The sequence below is a fragment of the Girardinichthys multiradiatus genome, chromosome 14 (assembly GCF_021462225.1).
Source record: "Girardinichthys multiradiatus isolate DD_20200921_A chromosome 14, DD_fGirMul_XY1, whole genome shotgun sequence".
Lineage (NCBI taxonomy): Eukaryota > Metazoa > Chordata > Actinopteri > Cyprinodontiformes > Goodeidae > Girardinichthys > Girardinichthys multiradiatus.
The window spans coordinates 39206848-39229910 of record NC_061807.1 but is presented as its reverse complement, the minus strand read 5'-3'; the positions used below and the strand labels follow the sequence as shown (position 1 = coordinate 39229910).

At 39.7% G+C, this 23063-nt stretch overlaps 1 protein-coding gene across 1 annotated transcript; it reads left to right on the top strand.

Annotated features, from left to right (window-relative positions):
- Nucleotides 1-15957: 15957 nt before the first annotated feature.
- Nucleotides 15958-22860, top strand: LOC124881006. Its single transcript, XM_047386482.1, has 5 exons — nt 15958-16066; nt 16580-16933; nt 17088-17195; nt 22319-22419; nt 22668-22860. Exons 1-5 carry the CDS (start codon nt 16009-16011, stop codon nt 22731-22733), a joined length of 687 nt encoding a protein of 228 aa, XP_047242438.1. The 5' UTR covers nt 15958-16008; the 3' UTR covers nt 22734-22860.
- Nucleotides 22861-23063: the final 203 nt, after the last annotated feature.

The window sequence follows — 23063 nt, the reverse complement described above, 5'->3', positions numbered from 1 at the left end:
TATTCCTAACCGGCCTTGGTCTCACATTGCATTGGATTTCGTTACTGGACCACCATTCTCCACAGGTATGACAACCATTCTCATGATTGTTGACCGATTCTCTAAGTCATGCCATTTCATTCCCCTCAGGAAACTCCCGTCAGTTCTGCAAACTGCCAAATTACTCATTAAACATGGCTTTCGTTTACATGGAATCCCTCAAGACATTCTGTCTGACCGAGGTCCACAGTTCATCTCCCAGGTTTGGAAACAGTTTTGTTTAGCTCTTGTTTCATTTACTTCTGGCTATCACCCTCAGTCCAACGGCTAAACTGAAAGATTAAATCAGCAACTGGAATCCACGTTATGTTGTCTCACATCTACAAATCCCACAGATTGGTGCTCCCATTTACCTTGGGTTGAGTATGCACTCAACTCGTGTGTATCTTCTGCTGCTGGACGGTCCCAGTTTGAGATTTCCCTTGGTTACCAGCCCCCCCTTGTTTTCAGCCGACGAGAAGGATTTTCCTCAGTCCATGAGCATGGAAATCTGCAAATCTATCTAGTCAGCTACCAACCAAGCTCTTCAACGTACCGCTCATCAAAACAAGCGTTTTGGTGACGCCGACCTGCACCTGAATACCAGCCTGGACAGAAAGTATCATTGTCGGCACGTGATGTTCCCCTAAAGTCCATGTCCCAAAAACTGTCGCCTCGTTTCATCGGACCCTACGAGATAAAGACTGTAGTCAGTCCCTCTGCGGTTGGTCTTGGTCTACCTGCAAGTCTTCGCATACATCGTACGTTCCATGTGTCCCAAATAAAGCCTGTGATCCCAAGTGCTTCCCTATGCTGCCCAATGAATTGTGGACTCTCGTCGGCAGGGCCGTGGTTGGCAGTTCCTTGAAGACTGGGAGGGTTACGGTCCTGAGCATAGTTCTTGGGTACCCCGGTCAATCATTTGTGACTCTTCTCTGATTGATGATTATCATGCTTCCTTACCACCCACTTCTTCTGGGCCAGCAGGCGGCGGCCGTTGAGGGGGGAATGATGTCAGGGTTTTGGTTTGTGTTTGTGTATTTTGTGCTTCCAACATTGTGTTCAGTTTCCCATATGGTGCTGGAGTTCTCAGGTGCACTGGGGGACAGGTGCATCTTATTCTGCTGATTGCATGGAGGAGTATTTAAGCCGGAGGTGCCAGCACTTCGACACGACAGTGGTAACGAACTCAGCCACCTCTAGTCTAAGCTTCACTTTGTGCTCCATGTAACTTTGTTTATGCTCCTTCGCAGGTTGAAAACCCTGATTCTTGGATTTACCTTTCTGAACTTAGACCACAGTCTCAGAGGCTCTGTGGGCAAAGACTTCCTACGTTTTTGAGGACTTTGTTTCCTGAATTGCTGACTTCAACTGGATTTCACTCTGGCTGGCAGCCTACCTAATTCCTTCATTTCCCGCATCAAGACATTAAGCGTACCCTGTCCACCCTCTCACGTAAGCCACTACATCTTGGATTACTACATGGTTTTTTCCAGTCTACCTCAAACAGCACTAGAGGATACATCAGAACGAACACTGCTCCGAAAACCGAGACCCCGAATCCCTCAACCCGTGGCGACTTGACTGCATCAACTTAGTAAGCCGTTCACTTATTCAACTTAGTAATTTATCTCTAGTTTTGCCTCATTAAGTTCCTTGTCTCACCAGTTCTCTTTCCCTTCCTTCCATACAGTTAGAGATTCACTTGTTCATGTTCCTGATTACTTGTTACACAATAAAACATTATTTTACTGATTTTCATTCTCCGGAGTGTACTTGTATGTGGGTCAGATCTATTCCGAAAACAATGACACACACACAATCACGCATTTCCACCCTCATGCGTACACATAAAAACACTCATACCCACGCACCCAACGTAAAGACAAACAACAATGGACGTCGTACACTCACTCACACTCCCCATACAAACTCTATACTCCCAGGTCCAGGTGCTAATACCCCATAGGGACAACCAGCCCCTGGACCCAGGAGGTGGTCCCCTTCCCTCCAGGGGTGGAGACAGGCAGACTGCCCCAGCACCTGAACCTGGTCTGGGCTAGCCCGGGCTCGTGCCTGAACCTGAGCGACCCCGGCTCGGACCCCGCCTCCCCGCCCTGACCCCAGTCCCCAACACCCCCATCTTCATCCGGGGAGGGGGCCATGTACAAAAAAGGGTTCTAAATGGTCCAAAGAAGCCCGCCAACCAGAGCCGCCACAGAATAAAATAGTCCCAACCCCCAATGAATTTCGATCCCAACCCCATGGGTCCCCCACCCCCAATGAACCCCACATGAATCTCCCCACTGGGCCACCCTTAACCAGGACACAGATATCGAACAAATGCCCCAGAACCCAAACGCCATGAATCACACCACCACAGCACATGGGCACACCCCCACAGGAGAGCTCATCTCCGAAAAGCCAACGAAGCAACACCCACACAGTGCAAGCTCCACACGCAGCCCCGCTCCAAGCATCCCCGCCTCGTCCTGCCCCCACCACACAGCGCGCCGTGACAGCAAGGCAGATAAATGTTTCTCTAAAGATTCTAATATAAAGTTTTAAAAAAATGACACGCCAGGTAGTGTCTTCAGATCTTGAATCATCCCATGTGTATGCTGCTAAAGCTCCATGCTGCTCACTTTGCCTCCAAGTTTTTTCACTCAGTGCCGTATTTACTGTTACCCAGAATTTACACTGTATCTGCTCTGGATAGCAGAGCTATATTTGCTGCTTAATTTAGTGCATTTAATGTTTAATTGTTCGGTTTATAATACCTTAGTTAATGTATATAGCCAAATTGTAAACAATTGCAAATCCAGATGTTGTTTTCATTCTGTTTCCTGTTGATGTGGTATGGTTCATTGTGATCTGGCATCTGGCAAAAACAGATTCTGGTCAAATTAGATGGCCGTCCGAACGTTGCACCACTTGTGCTCTACCATCTGATGACAGCTGAGTTTCTTCTCCTGACTGTGCTCTGTCTCTCTCTGCAACTGATTAAAAAAAATATCTAAATGAACATCAGATTCCTTGCTATGGTCTGTGTTGTCAGCCATTGTAGCAACAGTCAGTTTATGTGCCGGGGTTCTCCTTTTACGTCATAAAAGAATGCAAAGGAATAGTCTGGAAGCACCTTTTTAGTGAAATTTATGGCCAAATATCTCAACAACTGTTTATTTCAGCAGCATGGATTTACATTTTGAAATATTATCTTAATGTTTTCTTTCCATTAATGTAATTGGATTTATCATAATGATTTGATGTCACATTGCACTTTAAGAAAAGCTGCAAACACTCTACACAAAACAAAAATGTGCGAGACCACTAAGGGGAGTCATCCACAAAGGGCCAGAACCTTAGTAAAAATATTAATGTGACGCCCGAAAGAAACTTGGAGAGAGGTACATTTTCCTTCATGTCTTTTTTAAACAAGTGGCCGTAAGCATATTTAGGTTGGTAAGATTAGTGGTCGACTCCCCCCTTGTGGTCTAGTACACTTCTGTTTAGTGGAGTGACTTTGCAGATTATCTTATCTCTGCATTTGTTTTGTTGTAGGTAGGTTTTTGCTTCTTTATTTACTGTGATCACAACATTTGTCTTTTGTGGTGTTATTCTGCTGCATTTGTGTGTTTTGGAGTTTGCATAATTGATTTTTTAGCGGCACGTTTAACACTTTGCAACTGGTTGCACCTGTCACCCACAAAATAAATAAATTAGAATAGAGCACTAGGGATAAAGGTGAAAATAATTGGTCTTTACAGAACACACATAAAATATTAATCCAGACAAGAAGCAGTCTTACCAATATTTAAAGCATTGTTTGTCTTCTAATCTGTGTATGAAACACAAAAGCTAATATTGTAGGGTCATGGCAGCACGGCCCTCATCATTCTCCAGCTGCTTCTGTCATACTCCCGTGTTCTCTCTGTGTTTCCTGGTGTTCCTCTCGGGTTTGCAGTGAAGTGGCTTCATTTTCAGATGCAGATGCAGCTGAAACTGAAACAACACCAATCAGCTTCACGACAGCTAATGTAGTGCTGTGTACAACCTGCTGCTACACTGTGGAACAGCTTTTTCAATACCTTTTGAATTCCTCTGAGCTTTAATCCCTGAGTGGTAGAGCCAGAAGAAGGCTGTGATGAGGGCCACGATGGGGAGGCATCTCAGAACAAAAGGGAGAAATTCTTCTTGGGGAACATCTGAAATTCCTGCAGAAGTTAGCTGAAACTGTCAGGTTATTGTTGAAATACAGGCTGTAATATGAAGTCCTTAGCTCAGAGAATAGACTTTAAAATACTTCTGTTAGTCTAGAAATCACTGAATGGCTTAGCACCAAAATACATTACAGACTTGTTGTCAGTGTATCAACCGCCCAGACCTCTCTGGTCTTCTGGCTCAAATCTACTCTGCATACCCAGAACCAGAACCGAACATGGAGAAGCACCTTTTAGTTCTTATGCTCCACTAATCTGGAATAAACTCCCAGAAAACAGTAAATGCACCAAAACCCGAAGTTGTTTTAAATCAAGATTAAAAACATATTTGTTTAGAGTGGCCTTTGACTGTGCCATCTAAACATTATTAAAGTTTGTATTTGAATTTTCCTTTCATTTTCTAATCCATCATTCTATTCTCTTTACTTTATTTTTATTTATTTTTTAAATTACCTCTGTTGTTTGATTTTCTGTATCATTGTAATGTTTTTCCTTATGTACAGCGCCTTGAGTGCCTTGTGGCTGAAAAGCGCTATATAAATAAACTTGACTTATCTTGTCCTGGGCAAAGGCCTTAGATGGGCCCATTTAGAGACATGAATAATCTTCTCTCTTAGAAAAGAAAAAAACCCTGACGTCTGATCGATTACCCTGCTGGGTAATGTCACTTTGTAAAATACATTTATAATCCTCTGCAGCACATGCCTATAAGGCAACATATTGTTGTGCCCCAGCCACGGGAGGAAATGTGGACTGAACTGTGGACAAACAAAGAGACTGGTAAAAACTTTGAATCCCTAAATGCCGGCTTTTAATACAGCTGAGGAAGGAGGAGTCACAGCTGGAATCACTTAATGGAGCCACGAACAAACCATCTCTCCTAGCCAGACCTCTTTCTCTTTTACCTGCGGCGATGCATCAGAGAGGCAGCTAACAACCACCTGAATGTCTTTGAAAATCACTGGGGAGTTCACATGATCTGTGATTCGTGTATCTGTCCATCAAAGAACGGCCAAAGTTAAGTCCTGATCTGCTATACAGGTCCTTCTCAAAAAATTAGCATATTGTGATAAAGTTCATTATTTTCCATAATGTCATGATGAAAATGTAACCATCATATATTTTAGATTCATTGCACACTAACTGAAATATTTCAGGTCTTTTATTGTCTTAATACGGATGATTTTGTCATACAGCTCATGAAAACCCAAAATTCCTATCTCACAAAATTAGCATATCATTAAAAGGGTCTCTAAACGAGCTATGAACCTAATCATCTGAATCAACGAGTTATCTCTAAACACCTGCAAAAGATTCCTGAGGCCTTTAAAACTCCCAGCCTGGTTCATCACTCAAAACCCCAATCATGGGTAAGACTGCCGACCTGACTGCTGTCCAGAAGGCCACTATTGACACCCTCAAGCAAGAGGGTAAGACACAGAAAGACATTTCTGAACAAATAGGCTGTTCCCAGAGTGCTGTATCAAGGCACCTCAGTGGGAAGTCTGTGGGAAGGAAAAAGTGTGGCAGAAAACGCTGCACAACGAGAAGAGGTGACCGGACCCTGAGGAAGATTGTGGAGAAGGGACGATTCCAGACCTTGGGGGACCTGCGGAAGCAGTGGACTGAGTCTGGAGTAGAAACATCCAGAGCCACCGTGCACAGGGGTGTGCAGGAAATGGGCTACAGGTGCCGCATTCCCCAGTCCTGGGCTACAGAGAAGCAGCACTGGACGGTTGCTCAGTGGTCCAAAGTACTTTTTTCGGATGAAAGCAAATTCTGCATGTCATTCGGAAATCAAGGTGCCAGAGTCTGGAGGAAGACTGGGGAGAAGGAAATGCCAAAATGCCAGAAGTCCAGTGTCAAGTACCCACAGTCAGTGATGGTCTGGGGTGCCGTGTCAGCTGCTGGTGTTGGTCCACTGTGTTTTATCAAGGGCAGGGTCAATGCAGCTAGCTATCAGGAGATTTTGGAGCACTTCATGCTTCCATCTGCTGAAAAGCTTTATGGAGATGAAGATTTCCTTTTTCAGCACGACCTGGCACCTGCTTACAGTGCCAAAACCACTGGTAAATGGTTTACTGACCATGGTATCAGTGTGCTCAATTGGCCTGCCAACTCTCCTGACCTGAACCCCATAGAGAATCTGTGGGATATTGTGAAGAGAACATTGAGAGACTCAAGACCCAACACTCTGGATGAGCTAAAGGCCGCTATCGAAGCATCCTGGGCCTCCATAAGACCTCAGCAGTGCCACAGGCTGATTGCCTCCATGCCATGCCGCATTGAAGCAGTCACTTCTGCAAAAGGATTCCCGACCAAGTATTGAGTGCATAACTGTACATGATTATTTGAAGGTTGACGTTTTTTGTATTAAAAACACTTTTCTTTTATTGATCGGATGAAATATGCTAATTTTGTGAGATAGGAATTTTGGGTTTTCATGAGCTGTATGCCACAATCATCCGTATTAAGACAATAAAAGACCTGAAATATTTCAGTTAGTGTGCAATTAATCTAAAATATATGAATGTTAAATTTTCATCATTACATTATAGAAAATAATGAACTTTATCACAATATGCTAATTCTTTGAGAAGGACCTGTATGCGCATCCAGCAAATCACAAGGGTAATTAAGACAAGCTGTTAGAAATCTTTCCTTCTCATCTTCTGCTGAAAAGGAATCTGATCCAGAGGTTTCCCACCAGAAGAGAAGAAGAAGAGTTTCTCTAATCTAAGCGGTTTTCCCCTCAGCCCGAAGAAGGCATCAAAACCACAGATCTCCACTCTTGATGTGTGCCGATCCAGCGGACGCTCATCCCGACACCGCACGGCACCTGTTTCTCCAGGCATCTAGAGCTAGCTCTATACCTGCCAGACCATGCCACTCAATTTCCTTTGGACCTTCTTCACTCCTGTTCATCAGAACAGTTTATGTAAGAGGTGGTTTATTGGGCAGAGAAAATTAGTTATGTTAGGAATAACATTTATTAATATGCTCATAGCTGTTTTTCCCATTTATACTATAGTGAAATAAAATATAAGTTCTAATGTTTCCCTTTTGTTAGAATAGGATAAGAATGCTCATAGACATAGAGTACAAGGAGAAATGGCCCAAGGTTTGTCATAAATGACCTGAAGCTGGGGCACTGGGTTTGATGGTGGAGCAGCCGATATAACTGGGTTGATTAGAAACCTACTTAGATTAAGGATGGACACCCGCTACTACACAACCTAACAGATAGACACCACAATGGTGACACATAGTCTACTGATAATCACTGAGGGAGGGAACATCCATTGCATTGGAGAGCCAGATATAAAAACTGTATGTGACCTTCTATCGGAGCTCTTCGTCCTCCTCTAACAGACAGTAACGGTCCGAGACGGGAGCCTCAGCGCTGATCTCTGTAATCATTCCTCTGCCTTAATTTAGATTAAAAGAGCTAAAAGTTAGAAACTGGTTGAGAGTCGTTCCTTTAAGAGTCTTTAGATAGAGTGGTGACTGTTTATGGGATCCAAGCACCGGTGGAGCTCCGAGGCCTCTGACCGCCAACAGGGTGCGGTAACTCGGACAGTAGCTAAAATATCAGGCTTCTCTTTTTCTTCACAAACAGGTCCATTTTGAAAAAAGACCACATTTGATGGTTGAAAGACCCAGTTCCGGGCCCATCCATCCACCTTGGGCCCAGAACGACCCGGTTGCCTGCCTGCCCGCTCTCTGTCAGTGGCTGTGGTTAGATGGCCAAACGTCAGTTTAACGCCTTGCTACTTTGTACAATTCTTTTTGACCCTTGGGTTCCATTTCATACTGGAAAACTAACCATTTCATATCTATGTTCTTAACCATTGTAAATCATTTTATTTCTTGTGCAGTTAGTTCTCTGATGAATGATAAAAATAATAAAATAAATAAACATATTAGAATCTGACATATACTATTGTTGTACAGTCATATGCTAAAAATCTGATTATGAATATTTTATTTAAATAATCTTTAAGCAAGTATAAAACATACCTTTCAAAAAGCCCACATTTCTGTATCAAAAATGTTTTATTATTGGTCTGATTTAACATTCAAATCTTAAACGTAATGTTTTAATTAGCTGTATGCAGAAAATCATCATAATTACCAGAAATAAAGGCTTGAACGAATCAGTTTGTATGTATATAAAAAGATATATTAGTATTAGTATTTTACATACCACTTAAATTGTGATGATCTGTGATGACAGCTCTGGCTGTAACTGTGATGGTTGTACCATTTCCTTCAACTTTAAGTAACATTGGTATCTCCACAGTAACCTTGCAGATGTATCTCCCTGAATCTCTGATTGCAAAGTTTGGAAAGATTAGAACTGAACAGCTATTTGCCTGCTTATTCTGAGAACTTGTAGACTGATTTATGACAGTCTTATTCTCTACTAATGTTTGGTTTTTCAGCCATTTAATGCGAACTCTTTCAGCCTTCCCCTTCCAGCAGCAGGAGATGTTTCCTGTCTCTCCTTCATGGAAAGAAACATCAGGACTCTGAGTAACGACAAGTGTGTCTGAAGAAACGCCTGGAAAGAGACATGATGTTCGTCAGAGGGCATTTTTAATTTATTAATTAATCATTTTATATGTATAAGGATGCGGGAAGAAGCAATAAAAAAAATGAATTAACATGGCTCATGAAATACTTTCCTTATTTCTACTGATGAAACATAACATGCATTTGTTTCAGACCAAATAAAAAAAACAATGTTGAACCGTTTCAAAAGGCTGAAGACAACGAAATGTTCAAACAAAGCTACTGAAACAGATTTACCAAAATGAAAACTGTAAGACAATAATGCTGCCTGTTTATTTAGAGCCTGCGGGTCAGCAAGTCTTTCCCCCACAGAAAACTTCAATAGCAGGTTGTCTAATAAAGCCCTGCACCTGAACTGCTCTTAATTCATTTCACAGAATTAATTTTTACGGTTAAAAAATTCTCTTTAAACAAACTTTTCTCAGCTTTTTTCCCCCCGCAAAGGTTTTATTCAATAAACTATAATATGCATGTAAATTATATATATAAAAAATTGGAGTCCATATAAACACACTGAATTTGTAAAACTTTCTAAAGTTGCATTTTGTGAAATAAATGTAAAACATTTGTTGTTACTTACTCCAAGTCAAGCGGGCGCAGAGCAGCAGCCGACAGCTCAGTAGAAGCTTCATCATTTCACTTTGGTCTACCGCCAAACACTGGCAACTCTTTTCTCTGTTTGACATCTATCACATTTAATAGAAACAGGCGGTGTCTCCATATGCAGGGTTTTTACACTTTAAAATAGTTCTCTAAAACCACAGACCACTCTTTCCTCCAGAAAAGTAGGCAGCACACAATCTTTCTGTACTTTTATTATTAAACACATAAACAATGTCCTTCTATCTTCATGTAAATAAAACATGTACAGGTCCTTCTCAAAATATTAGCATATTGTGATAAAGTTAATTATTTTCCATAATGTCATGATGAAAATTTAACATTCATATATTTTAGATTCATTGCACACTAACTGAAATATTTCAGGTCTTTTATTGTCTTAATACGGATGATTTTGGCACACAGCTCATGAAAACCCAAAATTCCTATCTCACAAAATTAGCATATCATTAAAAGGGTCTCTAAACGAGCTATAAACCTAATCATCTGAATCAACGAGTTAACTCTAAACACCTGCAAAAGATTCCTGAGGCCTTTAAAACTCCCAGCCTGGTTCATCACTCAAAACCCCAATCATGGGTAAGACTGCCGACCTGACTGCTGTCCAGAAGGCCACTATTGACACCCTCAAGCAAGAGGATAAGACACAGAAAGAAATTTCTGAACGAATAGGCTGTTCCCAGAGTGCTGTATCAAGGCACCTCAGTGGGAAGTCTGTGGGAAGGAAAAAGTGTGGCAGAAAACGCTGCACAACGAGAAGAGGTGACCGGACCCTGAGGAAGATTGTGGAGAAGGGCCGATTCCAGACCTTGGGGGACCTGCGGAAGCAGTGGACTGAGTCTGGAGTAGAAACATCCAGAGCCACCATGCACAGGCGTGTGCAGGAAATGAGCTACAGGTGCCGCATTCCCCAGGTCAAGCCACTTTTGAACCAGAAACAGCGGCAGAAGCGCCTGACCTGGGCTACAGAGAAGCAGCACTGGACTGTTGTTCAGTGGTCCAAAGTACTTTTTTCGGATGAAAGCAAATACTGCATGTCATTCGGAAATCAAGGTGCCAGAGTCTGGAGGAAGACTGGGGAGAAGGAAATGCCAAAATGCCAGAAGTCCAGTGTCAAGTACCCACAGTCAGTGATGGTCTGGGGTGCCGTGTCAGCTGCTGGTGTTGGTCCACTGTGTTTTATCAAGGGCAGGGTCAATGCAGCTAGCTATCAGGAGATTTTGGAGCACTTCATGCTTCCATCTGCTGAAAAGCTTTATGGAGATGAAGATTTCATTTTTCAGCACGACCTGGTACCTGCTCACAGTGTCAAAACCACTGGTAAATGGTTTACTGACCATGGTATCACTGTGCTCAATTGGCCTGCCAACTCTCCTGACCTGAACCCCATAGAGAATCTGTGGGATATTGTGAAGAGAACGTTGAGAGACTCAAGACCCAACACTCTGGATGAGCTAAAGGCCGCTATCGAAGCATCCTGGGCCTCCTAAAGACCTCAGCAGTGCCACAGGCTGATTGCCTCCATGCCACGCCGCATTGAAGCAGTCATTTCTGCAAAAGGATTCCCGACCAAGTATTGAGTGCATAACTGTACATGATTATTTGAAGGTTGACGTTTTTTGTATTAAAAACACTTTTCTTTTATTGGTCGTATGAAATATGCTAATTTTGTGAGATAGGAATTTTGGGTTTTCATGAGCTGTATGCCACAATCATCTGTATTAAGACAATAAAAGACCTGAAATATTTCAGTTAGTGTGCAATGAATCTAAAATATATGAATGTTAAATTTTCATCATGACATTATGGAAAATAATTAACCTTATCACAATATGCTAATATTTTTAGAAGGACCTGTATTTATTCCACTCTTTGCAGCGATTGTTACATGCAGATTACTCTATTAACAGAGGCACTACTGAATCATGTGTTTAAAAGAACAGTTATTCTTCTGAACTTAAAAGCCACTATTTAACAATTTATTTTCATAAAATTATTATTATAAGATGGCAGAATGCTGCCATGCCAGCATTTGGTGTACGCATGTTTACAGGTGTGGTACAACTGCAATTCTCTCTTTCGTCTAGCCAACTTCCTTTATTGTTTACCAAATACTGTTAATGCTTACATTAGTAGCAGTTCCAGATGTAGTGGTTTGTCACACATATGTTCTAGATCATCAAACCAATGTGAGAGGTAAGACAAAGATTACACAAGCTAACACAAATTTTTAAAGGGCATGCCATAGCATCTCACATGGTTTAAGGTCAGGACTTTGACTAGGCCACTCCTCAGCCTTGTTGTTTTCTTCTTAAGCCATTCAGAAGTGGACTTGCTGGTGGGTTCTGGATCATTGTCCTGTTGCAGAAGCCGAGTGAGCTTCAGCTTGAGGTCACAAACACACGGCCGAACATTTTCCTTTAAGATGGTTTGGTGGACAGTAGTCCTGAAGCAGCTACGTGGTAGATCACACTACCACCAACATATTTTGTTGATGGTATGATGCTACTTTTCTGAAATGCTGTGTTACTTTAATGATGGGACAGAAACCTTCCAAAACGTTCTACTTTTGTCTCGTTAGTCCACAGGGTATTTTCCTGGATAAGTCCTGGTGATCATCAAGATGTCTTCTGGCAAAACTGATAAGAGCCTTTAAGTTCCTTTAACTATGGTAGTTAAACCAGGTATTGGTACTTCTGGCAGTGTATGCATGTGCCCTGCTGGTAAATGAAATTAACATGACTTTAGAAACTCCACACCGGACCTTAAGCAGATTAAATTCAATGCCTCTCACCTCGTCCTCCAGACTCTGGGGCCTTAATTGACCACTGATCAACAGTCTGGTTTTTTTTCTCCTCATTCTAGTTAAACAGCTTCTGCTGCTGTCTCTTGTTCAGAACAGGAATGTCACATTCCTTGTGACTTGACACAAGGAATGTGACATTTTAGAAATCACTAATGTTTGAATAACTGATTGGACCATCGTTTTGTAGTTACAGCTTATAACCAGTAGGGATTGCTGCAGCCCCCTCAACATCCCAAATGTGTGCATATGTAAAATGCTGTCACATACTCATGAAAATCAACTAGATAACAGATGTATGCATGTTGTAACAATGAGCCACTGTTACATTTATATTTCAGATATCTTATTGTTAGTGATGCAGCAACTTGGATTTATCGGTTTAATTCATTATTTGGGACATGTGAGTGTATGTGTCTGGGTGTGTCGTTCACTGAGTTAGAGGTGTCTCATCTTAGCATTTCTTCTGTAAAAAGGTGAAAAGACAATAATTGTTAACTTTACCTTTCAGCATTTCAAGATATTATTGTTTTAACTGCAATAACATAAAAGCAAACTATTTTAAGGAACTAAAACATGAAGGTTCACTGTTTCCTTGAAAATACGAGATGGTGTTATATGATATGTTGATTGTGTAATAAATATTGGGATGAAATTAAAATATTTTCACTTTGTGCTGATGTCATTTTAGGCTTGTGTTTATTGCTGTCATTTGGTCCCACCTCCATGGCCCCCTCGACCAGTATGACAAGCTTGTAACTTATATGTATATATTAATGGCTGACATTGATGTAAACATCAAAACTTTTCAGAATACAGAGGTGACGCCAGCTGAAGTCCAGCACACCAAGGGCTGTTTTTAAATGAGCCGTTTTAAGGGTTATGACAAGTATAACATGTCAGAAAGTCTTCCACAATAGTAGAGAGAAGGCAATGAGAAAGAAGAAATGGGCCTCTGAGAGTGAGTTAGCAAACTGAGGATGTGGTTAACATCTACACATCCCACCAGCTACCAGTGAAGGTCTGCTTAAAGGACACACCAGTACGGGTCTACAACAGCTGACTGTCTAGATTAGTAAACCCCTTACCCTTTTCAATGAAAACAATCTAATGAAAAGTATAAAAAGAATGGCAGCTCATTGTTGCCACTATTATGATGTTAGTTTTAAGAAATGTGAAAGACTGCATGCTTTGAAGGAGGGCTGATTGTCATGGTGATAAAGCAGAACATTGCGTCTTCCAACGCACCATGATCTGTTTGTCGTGCACTGCGCTGACACAAGTCAACACAAGTTGTAGTTGGGTGAGAAATCCATGGACTACCGCAGGACTTCTACTAGGGAATCACAAAAGTTTGTCTGATGGTTTAATTTTTGTACGTTTGGTTCTCTTAAAGGTAATGAAATGAAAAGGTAAAAGCCAATGAAATCTGTTACATTTCTAAATGTTAGACGGCTAAATTCAATCTGTATTCTCAGGTATCAACAACAAATCATCTTCCTTGTTGCTGTACAAAGATAATGCCATCTCTATGTTTTTAACCACACACCCTCAATAGTGTTCACTTTTCTTTGTTTAAAACGGTTTGCAGCTTGCCTGACCTCTTACCGATCTTTGAGTTTACAACCATCAAGTTCAAAATTATGCTAACAGCTATTTTCAACACTCCTATAAACCGTTGTTTCTCCCCTGCTGTCATCTATAATAGATTAGTAACTATTCCAACATTTGGGTCGTCTGTCTAATTATTTTAAAGCTTTTTAAGCAAAAACAAACTGGATTATTTTATTTTGTAGCTATGGTTACTCAGATGTAGGTCTAAGCAGAAGCCTGAGAGGTAAGCACAGAGTTAATTGTGGGCCTGACCACCAAACTTTAACACTAACCAGGAACCTAATTTTACTGAACTGCATAGGTGTGATTTCCTTTTTACACGTGTACTCTAGTACCCAGTGACTTCCTAACTTTCTGCTTGTCTTGAAAACAGGATTCAGTTCACATGATGGTAGAGAAGAAAATAAGCAAGAAAAAGATGAACAGAGAGGAGCTGAACAAGAATGTATATGCTAAGCGATTCAATTTTTGTCCAGGCCTGTTTCATGAGTTTATTTTTAAAAATAATTCTGTTGAAGCATGTTTAAAAAGCAATGTCTGACTTGCATTTGTTCATTTTCATAGAACTTTTATTTATTATTACCTTTGTCAGCTTCAAGTTATTTCTGTGACCATTGTGGGTTTTTCTTTCATTAACCGAGGGGTACCAACCATTTTGTCCACGTGTAAATATAAGGTAAACCTCCTTTATCATTGTGCCACACAGCGTCATGACCCAATTGCTTTCATTAAAAAAAGAAAAGCATCAATCTTTCATACTGATGCTAAAATAATCAAATATAATGATTACTGCAGTTAATTTATATTTTATTTTACTATATGTAGAATAAACACTCACCAAATTTAATGAATGCTTTTAATGCAATTGGCAGTCTGATCTTTTATAGTGCAACAATGAGGGTATAATAATATCTGGTTAATTATCAGGATGCTGCTCATAAATCATAAGATGTAGACTGAAAACCACGTTGCTTTAATTTGGGCGATAGGGATTGCTTCTTAAATTTCCACACTGTGACTGTCCGTGTTGTTTGCAACTGGAAATAATTCCCAAATGGCCTAAACTGTCTTTGTAAACATGTAGAAGCCTTGTTCCAGCCAGCTGATCAGCAGTGTGCAGAAACAGGTGGGGGAGGAGCAGTTCAGGTGTAGTCTATGTTCTCTACAGCCGAAGAAAGACCCAGCTCTTTCAATGGCCTCTCATTGAAAGGACGTTAAACTGTGAGAAAGATATGGAGGAAATGTTTGGTGGTTTTAAAATCATAATTATTTAAAACTCCCAGTAACCGGCCCCTGCCCCAACCAAACTCTAAAGTAAAAATATCACTATTTGTGACTTAATGTAGCCAATCCCAGGGGACAGGGACACTTATTATTAGTAATATGAATGTTTTTCCTAGCAACAGAGGTTTTCTGTTAGAGTGAAGATTTCACTGAATGACTTTGTGGCTGTAGGTTAAAAATAGTTTAGGCAGTTATAGATAGACTATTTGGTGACACTGGCTCAGGTGGTAGGGGTTCATCTTGTACCTGGTGGGGGCCGGTTCAAACCCCCGCTCCGTGCATCTTAGTCTTTGTGTCCTTGGGCGAGACACTTCGCCTGCCTTGCCTGCTGATGGTGGTCAGAGGGTGTCAATCTACCCCAAGGCAGCTGTAGCTACACTGTAGCTTACCACTGACAGTGTGTGAATGTGTGTATGAATGGGTGCATGACTGATTGTAGTGTGAAGCCCTTTGGAACCTTGAACAGTTTGTATCTGTAAATCTGTGTAAACTTGTGATACTGTTTCAAAGAATGCGTGTACCAAACTAAAACTAATCACTACAACTAACATTAAACAGTCCTGCCATCATTTTTTACTTTTGTGACTTGATGTTTTACTTCATCTGTTCCCAGTATGTCTTAGGGATCTGCGATGCTTGTGTTCTAATAAATGAAAGAAGCACGAATCTCAGAGGCAGTTTCTGTGACTGATCTCTCTCACTGCTGTCAGTCTGAAGATGGAAAGAACAGACTCTGTCAGCTCAGACTTTTTAAAAAAAAAGCCATCTTTCTGTTTCTGTTGTGTGTGTGTTAGTATGAGAGGTTAGTGGGTGGTACTTAGAGCAGCAACAGGAGATGAATATCAGTCTTCAGTAATGAACTGAAGTGGAAAGATGAAGCTCCTGCTGAGAAGTCTGCTTCTTAGCTCTCTCTGCGCACTCTCATCCTGGAGTAAGTAGAAACACGACTCTCCATTTAATTTCACGTTTGAGCATAGCTATTTAAGCTTCAGACAAGACCAAACTACATTACCTTTGTACCTTCAGTAGGTGATGACTTTTTCATGACAAACACATTATTTTAACCATTTAGCATAGGTCCTTTAATTTAATTTGAAAGTTTTTAAATTTTTAGTTCCTAATATAGATTAATACAACATACAGCATTAAGCTCTTACATATGACCTTCCATAATTTGTGCAGTGTGTCTTTTTACATATGTTTTTTTAGGCCCACTTGTTACTCAGAGTTTGGATGTTTCAGTGAAAGCCATAAACAAATATGACGTTCATGCTCTGACCAGCACTGTATATTTTTTGTTGCCTGCAATTTAATAATTGAAGTTAAACCTTGTCGGTTCTACTAAAAAATGTAAAAGCACTTTCAGTTTCAGTGTTTGGCTCTGAAATTATACCGTTTGTGTTTGGTATGATCTAACATTATGCTCCATCATGTCTCTTTCCAGGCGTTTCTTCAGACACACTTGTCGTTACTCAGAGTCCTGATGTTTCTTTCCATGAAGGAGAGACAGGAAACATCTCTTGTTGCTGGAAGGAGAAGAATGGAAGAGTTAACATTAAATGGCTAAAAAACCAAACATTAGTAGAGAATAAAACTGTCATAAATCAGTCTACAAGTTCTCAGAATAAGCAGGCAAATAGCTGTACAGTTCTAATCTTTCCAAACTTTGCAATCAGAGATTCAGGGAGATACATCTGCGAGGTTACTGTGGAGATACCAATGTTACTTAAAGTTGAAGGAAATGGTACAACCATCACAGTTACAGCCAGAGGAAACACAACTAACTGCTTATCAGAAAGTAGGTGACTATAGAGCTACTACACATATTGCAGCCTACCTATGTTGTATCAATAATCTATTCATCACTTCACAGAAAATAAATTATCAGAAGTTTGTTTTGTTAAACAGAACAAATATATACTTATTGTTGTTCTCACCTTAAAATCATTCAGATACAAAGGATGAACATAAGGTGCAATCTGTGATTCTTGCTGTGGCTGTTGTCGTCCCACTCTTCCTCATTGCTCTCGCCTGTTTCTGCACTCTGAAAAGGAAAGAAGGTAAGAAGAAAACAGGTAAATCACTCCCTCAGACAAAGACAAAAATGTATTTTTTATTTAGCAAAAAAAGCATTTTCTCCTTCTTTTTTTATTTCAACTGAATTTAATAAAGATGCACAATAATTTTTTCCATATTAATGATGTTAAAATCCTGCACACACAAACAAATATTTTACTTTGGAGATCTACAAAAACTTTCATTGTATATTTTATGAATGATCATATAAAAGTTCAGAAAGACAATAATATTTATTTTATTTATTAATATTTAATTTGATGTAATTACTTCTGTGACTTTGCACAGTCGGCCTTTAAACAGTGATTCAGCTTTTGAGTATGTAATGTTTGTGGTCATAGTTTCTTTGAAATACTGCCTCAGTTTTCTCTGTGCAGTCAACACTGTGAAATGTCTGAAAAAAACAGAACCTACGAGAAATTACACATGCAGCTTTCATCTAGTCTCCAATGAATGTTAGCGGTCATTTTTCCAAAAATTTAAATGGCCTCTAAACAACTAATCAACTTATACAATAACAAATCAATGATAAAGCATGGAAGACTATTTATTGTGAACTTAGTACGTTTTATCTTAGCGCAGTTTGGGTCGGTATGTGTTGTTCACCTTCTATGAAAGGTGCAAAAATGATTAACAATCACAAGTGGTTTGAGCAAGTGCAAAACAACATAATGTAATCGCTGACATGAAGAGCAGGGGCCTTGTTTATAGAGCAAATTCACAGTTTTTCATATTATAAAACTGATTTTCTATTGTCGGAAGCAATACAGAGTGCAAGTTTAATATTTTTGTCTCTTAAAAGTACTTTGATTGTTACAGTCTAACTGTAAAGATGGTCTGGATTGCATCATTGTTTCCATTTTCTTTTATATTCACAGAATAAGCATGTTTTCATTGTGGGCTACATCTCTCTAGGTTAGCTTTTCTACTCCAGATTAAAATGAAGATACTTCCCTAGTTTACAAAGTTCTTGAGGAATGCATGTTGGGGTTTGTTTTCTTGCCACCCTGCAATAACTCTTTAAAGCTTAGGTTTTAAATATTTCCTGGTTTTTAAAAGGGATATGGTGTTGATGTCAACACCATCTGTGTTTTTGAAGCGACAGCTCCAATATTTTGAAATGAGATTTTGTTCAGAGGTTACGAGCAGACAGCGTCTAACCCTGCTGGAGATAACTCCCCTGCTTTAATAAAACCATCGGTGTTCTTGATCTCGAACATGAACTAAACCAGGTTTCTGCGAAACAACTTCCAATTTACTGTTATGTTTGTTTTTACAGTTGTTGACTGATTTGTTTATAAACTCATCATGTGCTTGAATGTCATATTTTCATTTTTGACTCATTTAAACTTTATTATTTACAACAAACAACCACCAATATCTTTACAACCTTTTCCTCTAATATGGGATAAATGGCAATTTTGGAACTGATAAATCAGGTAACAATAAACTCCTTTATGTGTCTCCCTGCCCTGACCTCAGTCCTGCTTAAAATGTGGATGAAAGTTTGGTCAGTGCCAGGAAACCATCCAATTTAAATGAGCTCTACTAATTTTGTCAAGAAAATGCATTAAAACTCCAGCCAAAATTATGACAGAAGCTTGAATTCATTGCTAAAAAAGTGTTTGTTGCTGGAGGTGCCCCTTGCTAAGGTAGCATTAGTGACGTTGTATGTATATATTTGAGCATGTATGTATAATTTTGACCCTGTCTCGACCACAAATTCATATGAGTGCACCTTCTAGTTTTTTATAAAATCCATTGAAGTTGTGTGTTACAACCACTTTTCACTGATCAAAGAATGGTTTACATAAATAATTAAAAACGCAAGATTGACATGACATTCAATCCACATGATGGGTGTACATAAACTTTCTTCCTCAACATAAAAATTAATAGCACCTTCACTGAAACATTTCAAGGAACAGGTCCATTAGAGGGGTTTAAGTCAACCCACCGCTGTTACAGTTCTGACTCGCCAAACAAGGTAGTCACATCGGACTTGTGGAAGCGTAAACCAGCTTTGGGGCCCGAGTGATTACCAACAATATGTGCAACTAGCTGGATGGAGGATTTAGGTTGAAAATGTTCGGAGTGCATCCCTGTGCGGTGGTGTGTATTTGATGCACATCGTTTCCGTCTTTAAAACACATTGGACAGGTTGCACTGAGGTGCGCCGAGACAAACCAGATCAATGAACTTCAGCCATGCATAGTTCCCTCGGTGAAAAAGTTTTTCCATACCCATAGGTACAGAGTCGTTGGCCTGCTTTTTGAATGCGCACACGTTCGTAATGTTGATTTGTAAAACACCAGAAGTAGCTCAAAGAGAGGCTCGTCTTTGCTGGTTTTTGATGGAACAATTTTGCGAAAGAGGCCTTCTATTGTTCTTTGCAAACAAAAGAGAATACAGAAAAAAACTTCTGTACAAAGAACAGAGGAAGAGGTTTTTTCTGTATTCTCGTGTAATATTGTTAACTGCACACATTGATTCTTTTGCCTCTGTAATTTTTCTCTTGGTAATTTTATTTCTAAAAAGTTCTCTGATCCATTGTTTTAAAAAGAGCCCCTTTGGTTGGTGGTGCTCAGTAAACACTGATGATAGCAGCTTGTCCTTAAGAAGAGGTTACAATTACTAAAAATTTCCAAATATCAAACCTGACGTAAATGATTTTGTTGTACTAACAATTTAATATAATGTATTATTTCAATGTGTAAAGGGCTAGTGTAGCCAAACTTCTTCTAAAGCTCTCATTCATTCATTTACTTGTAATATCTACTACATATAGAGTTTTAGTTACTGTTGTAGCTACTGGAAATTTTGATGCTAATAACAGTGTTAAAATCATGTGATCACCAGTGCCTGTTGAGCTGCAGCAATTGTATTTGCCACTTATGTTTTACTTCATAACAATAAAAAATATATATACAGTACAGACCAAACGTTTGGACACACCTTCTCATTCAAAGACTTGTCTTTATTTTCATGACTATGAATATTGTAGCTTCACACTGAAGGCATCAAAACTATGAATTAACACATGTGGAATTATATACTGAACAAAAAAGTGTGAAACAACAGAAAATATGTCTTATATTCTAGGTTCTTCAAAGTAGCCACCTTTTGCTTTGATTACTGCTCCGCACACTCTTGGCATTCTGTTGATGAGCTTCAAGAGGTAGTCACCTGAAATGGTTTTCACTTCACAGGTGTGCCCTGTCAGGTTTAATAAGTGGGATTTCAAGCCTTATAAATGGGGTTGGGACCATCAGTTGTGTTGTGCAGGAGGTGGATACAGTACACAGCTGATAGTCCTACTGAATAGACTGTTAGAATTTGTATTATGGCAAGAAAAAAGCAGCTAAGTAAAGAAAAACAAGTGGCCATCATTACTTTAAGAAATGAAGGTCAGTCAGTCCGAATAATTGGGAAGATTTTGAAAGCGTCCCCAAGAGCAGTCGCAAAAACCATCAAGCGCTACAAAGAAACTGGCTCACATGAGGACCGCCCCAGGAAAGGAAGAGCAAGAGTCACCTCTGCTGCGGACGATAAGTTCATCCGAGTCACCAGCCTCAGAAATCGCAGGTTAACAGCAGCTCAGATTAGAGAACAGGTCAATGCCACACAGATTTCTAGCAGCAGACACATCTCTAGAACAACTGTTAAGAGGAGACTGTGTGAATCAGGCCTTCATGGTAAAATAGCTGCTAGGAAACCACTGCTGAGGACAGGCAACAAGCAGGAGAGACTTGTTTGGGCCAAAGAACACAAGGAATGGACATCAGACCAGTGGAAATCTGTGCTTTGGTCTGATGAGTCCAAGTTTGAGATCTTTGGTTCCAACCACCGTGTCTTTGTGCGGCGCAGAAGAGGTGAACAGATGGACTCTACATGCCTGGTTCCTACCGTGAAGCATGGAGGAGGAGGTGTGATGGTGTGTGGGTGCTTTGCTGGTGACACTGTTGGGGATTTATTCAAAATTGAAGGCATACTGAACCAGCATGGCTACCACAGCATCTTGCAGCGGTATGCTATTCCATCCGGTTTGCGTTTAGTTGGACCATCTTGAATCTCATCAACAGAATGCCAAGAGTATGTGGAGCAGTAATCAAAGCAAAAGGTGGCTACTTTGAAGAACCTAGAATATAAGACATATTTTCAGTTGTTTCACACTTTTTTGTTCAGTATATAATTCCACATGTGTTAAATCATAGTTTTGATGCCTTCAGTGTGAAGCTACAATATTCATAGTCATGAAAATAAGGACAACTCTTTGAATGAGAAGGTGTGTCCAAACTTTTGGTCTGTACTGTATATGTAATTAAACTTACCTGAAAAGTAATAAATTACTTTAAGTTTCAAGCCAAAAGACTGTTTCCAGATGACACAAATTTAAAATTAATCTCATTGGTGAGCAAAGAGAAAGTGTTACTAGGGCAGATAGACTTAGGCCACTGCCTTTATTTCCTGTCCTAGTTGTTGGTATACCAATGGCAATAACACCCAGTTTTATGAAGCTTGGTATATTTTGCAACTATCTATAGTTGTCAGCTATCATTGATATATGTTGACAGATGGCAAAACATATTGAGAAAAACAACTCTTGAGAATCATTTTGAGCTGTTTCTAAGCCACATTTTCCTAAGATTTGGTTTGACACACATAAAACAACTTGCTTTATAGCTTAAAAGTCAGTTCAAGGGTCAAAATATTTCATTAGGAGTACCGATTTTCATTAAGGTTCCTGAAGTAATTTGACAGGTTTGAATATTAGTAAAGAAAAAAAAGGGACCAAAGCTTGCTGCCTGTGGTACACCATTTACACAGATTAGGATTAAGCAGCACATTTTTAGCCAGACAAAGTCAACAAAATAATTTCCTGCTGCAGTTCCTGCCATGAGCTTATGTCTATGGCCCCCAAGACTATGACCAGAGTTGTTCTGTTGGCTGTATAAGCAATATTTATATGGTAATATCAGTGATATTAATTCTCCTTACTTAGAAGTTAAAATTTAACATTTTAATCAAATTCTTTAGAATAAAAAAAAGAATGGTTCCTTTTTTTCCTGTAATTATGTGAAAATGTTTGTGTGTTTTTGTGTGTCAGGACAAGCAGCCAGAGTGATCTATGAAGTTCCCCACACAGACTCCTTTGAAGCAGAAATGGACAAGCACAGCACCAGTTCTTCCAAGGGCTCAACTCAGTGGGTGAGTATGAATCAGTTTTAATGTTCTGAGAAACCATCAAAAACTCTCCAATGTTTGTTGTTTGTTCTTTTATTCGGGCTTCACTTTCTGCATTGAGAAAAAATGTAAACACTCCCGATTTGACTAAAGTACTTTGTGTCTGTTGCCTGCGTCCAATCAGTTCTTTATATGCAAATGAGAAAACGTCTTTGTTGAACATCTTAAGCTTTGTTTGACTGACGTAACTTGTTTCTATCTGTTTTGTTTAGTGTGAGGTGGCTATGTATGATTCCTTGGATTACTTCGAGCGAGTGGAGACCAAAGGAAGTAAATAAAATCTCCTCCAATGCATTCCTGCTCGTCATTTTGTAAATAATGTGCATTTCTTTATCTGAATTATATAAGTCATGTTATGTGTGTAAATATTACATATTTTCATATTAAACCATGTCTTCTCCATCATCATGGCTAATTCCTTTATTCACTTTGTCATTAAGCATACAATCACTTTCAATAAGTTGGAATATTTTTATTCATTTATTTCAGTGACTCAGTTCACTAAGTGAAACATATTATATAGATTATTTGCACACAAGCGATTTAATATGTGCTTTCAGAGTGTTTTTCTCTTTTAAAATGCACTTCAAATCTAACAAACGAGCCTC

What these genes read in the sequence shown, in the direction of transcription:
- LOC124881006 (XM_047386482.1), top strand. Translation starts at nt 16,009, where the DNA reads ATGAAGCTCCTGCTGAGAAGTCTGCTTCTTAGCTCTCTCTGCGCACTC. An exon ending in AACTAACTGCTTATCAGAAA is followed by an intron (nt 16,934 to 17,087) that starts GTAGGTGACTAT and finishes AAAATCATTCAG; the next exon opens with ATACAAAGGATGAACATAAG. An exon ending in CCAAGGGCTCAACTCAGTGG is followed by an intron (nt 22,420 to 22,667) that starts GTGAGTATGAAT and finishes TGTTTTGTTTAG; the next exon opens with TGTGAGGTGGCTATGTATGA.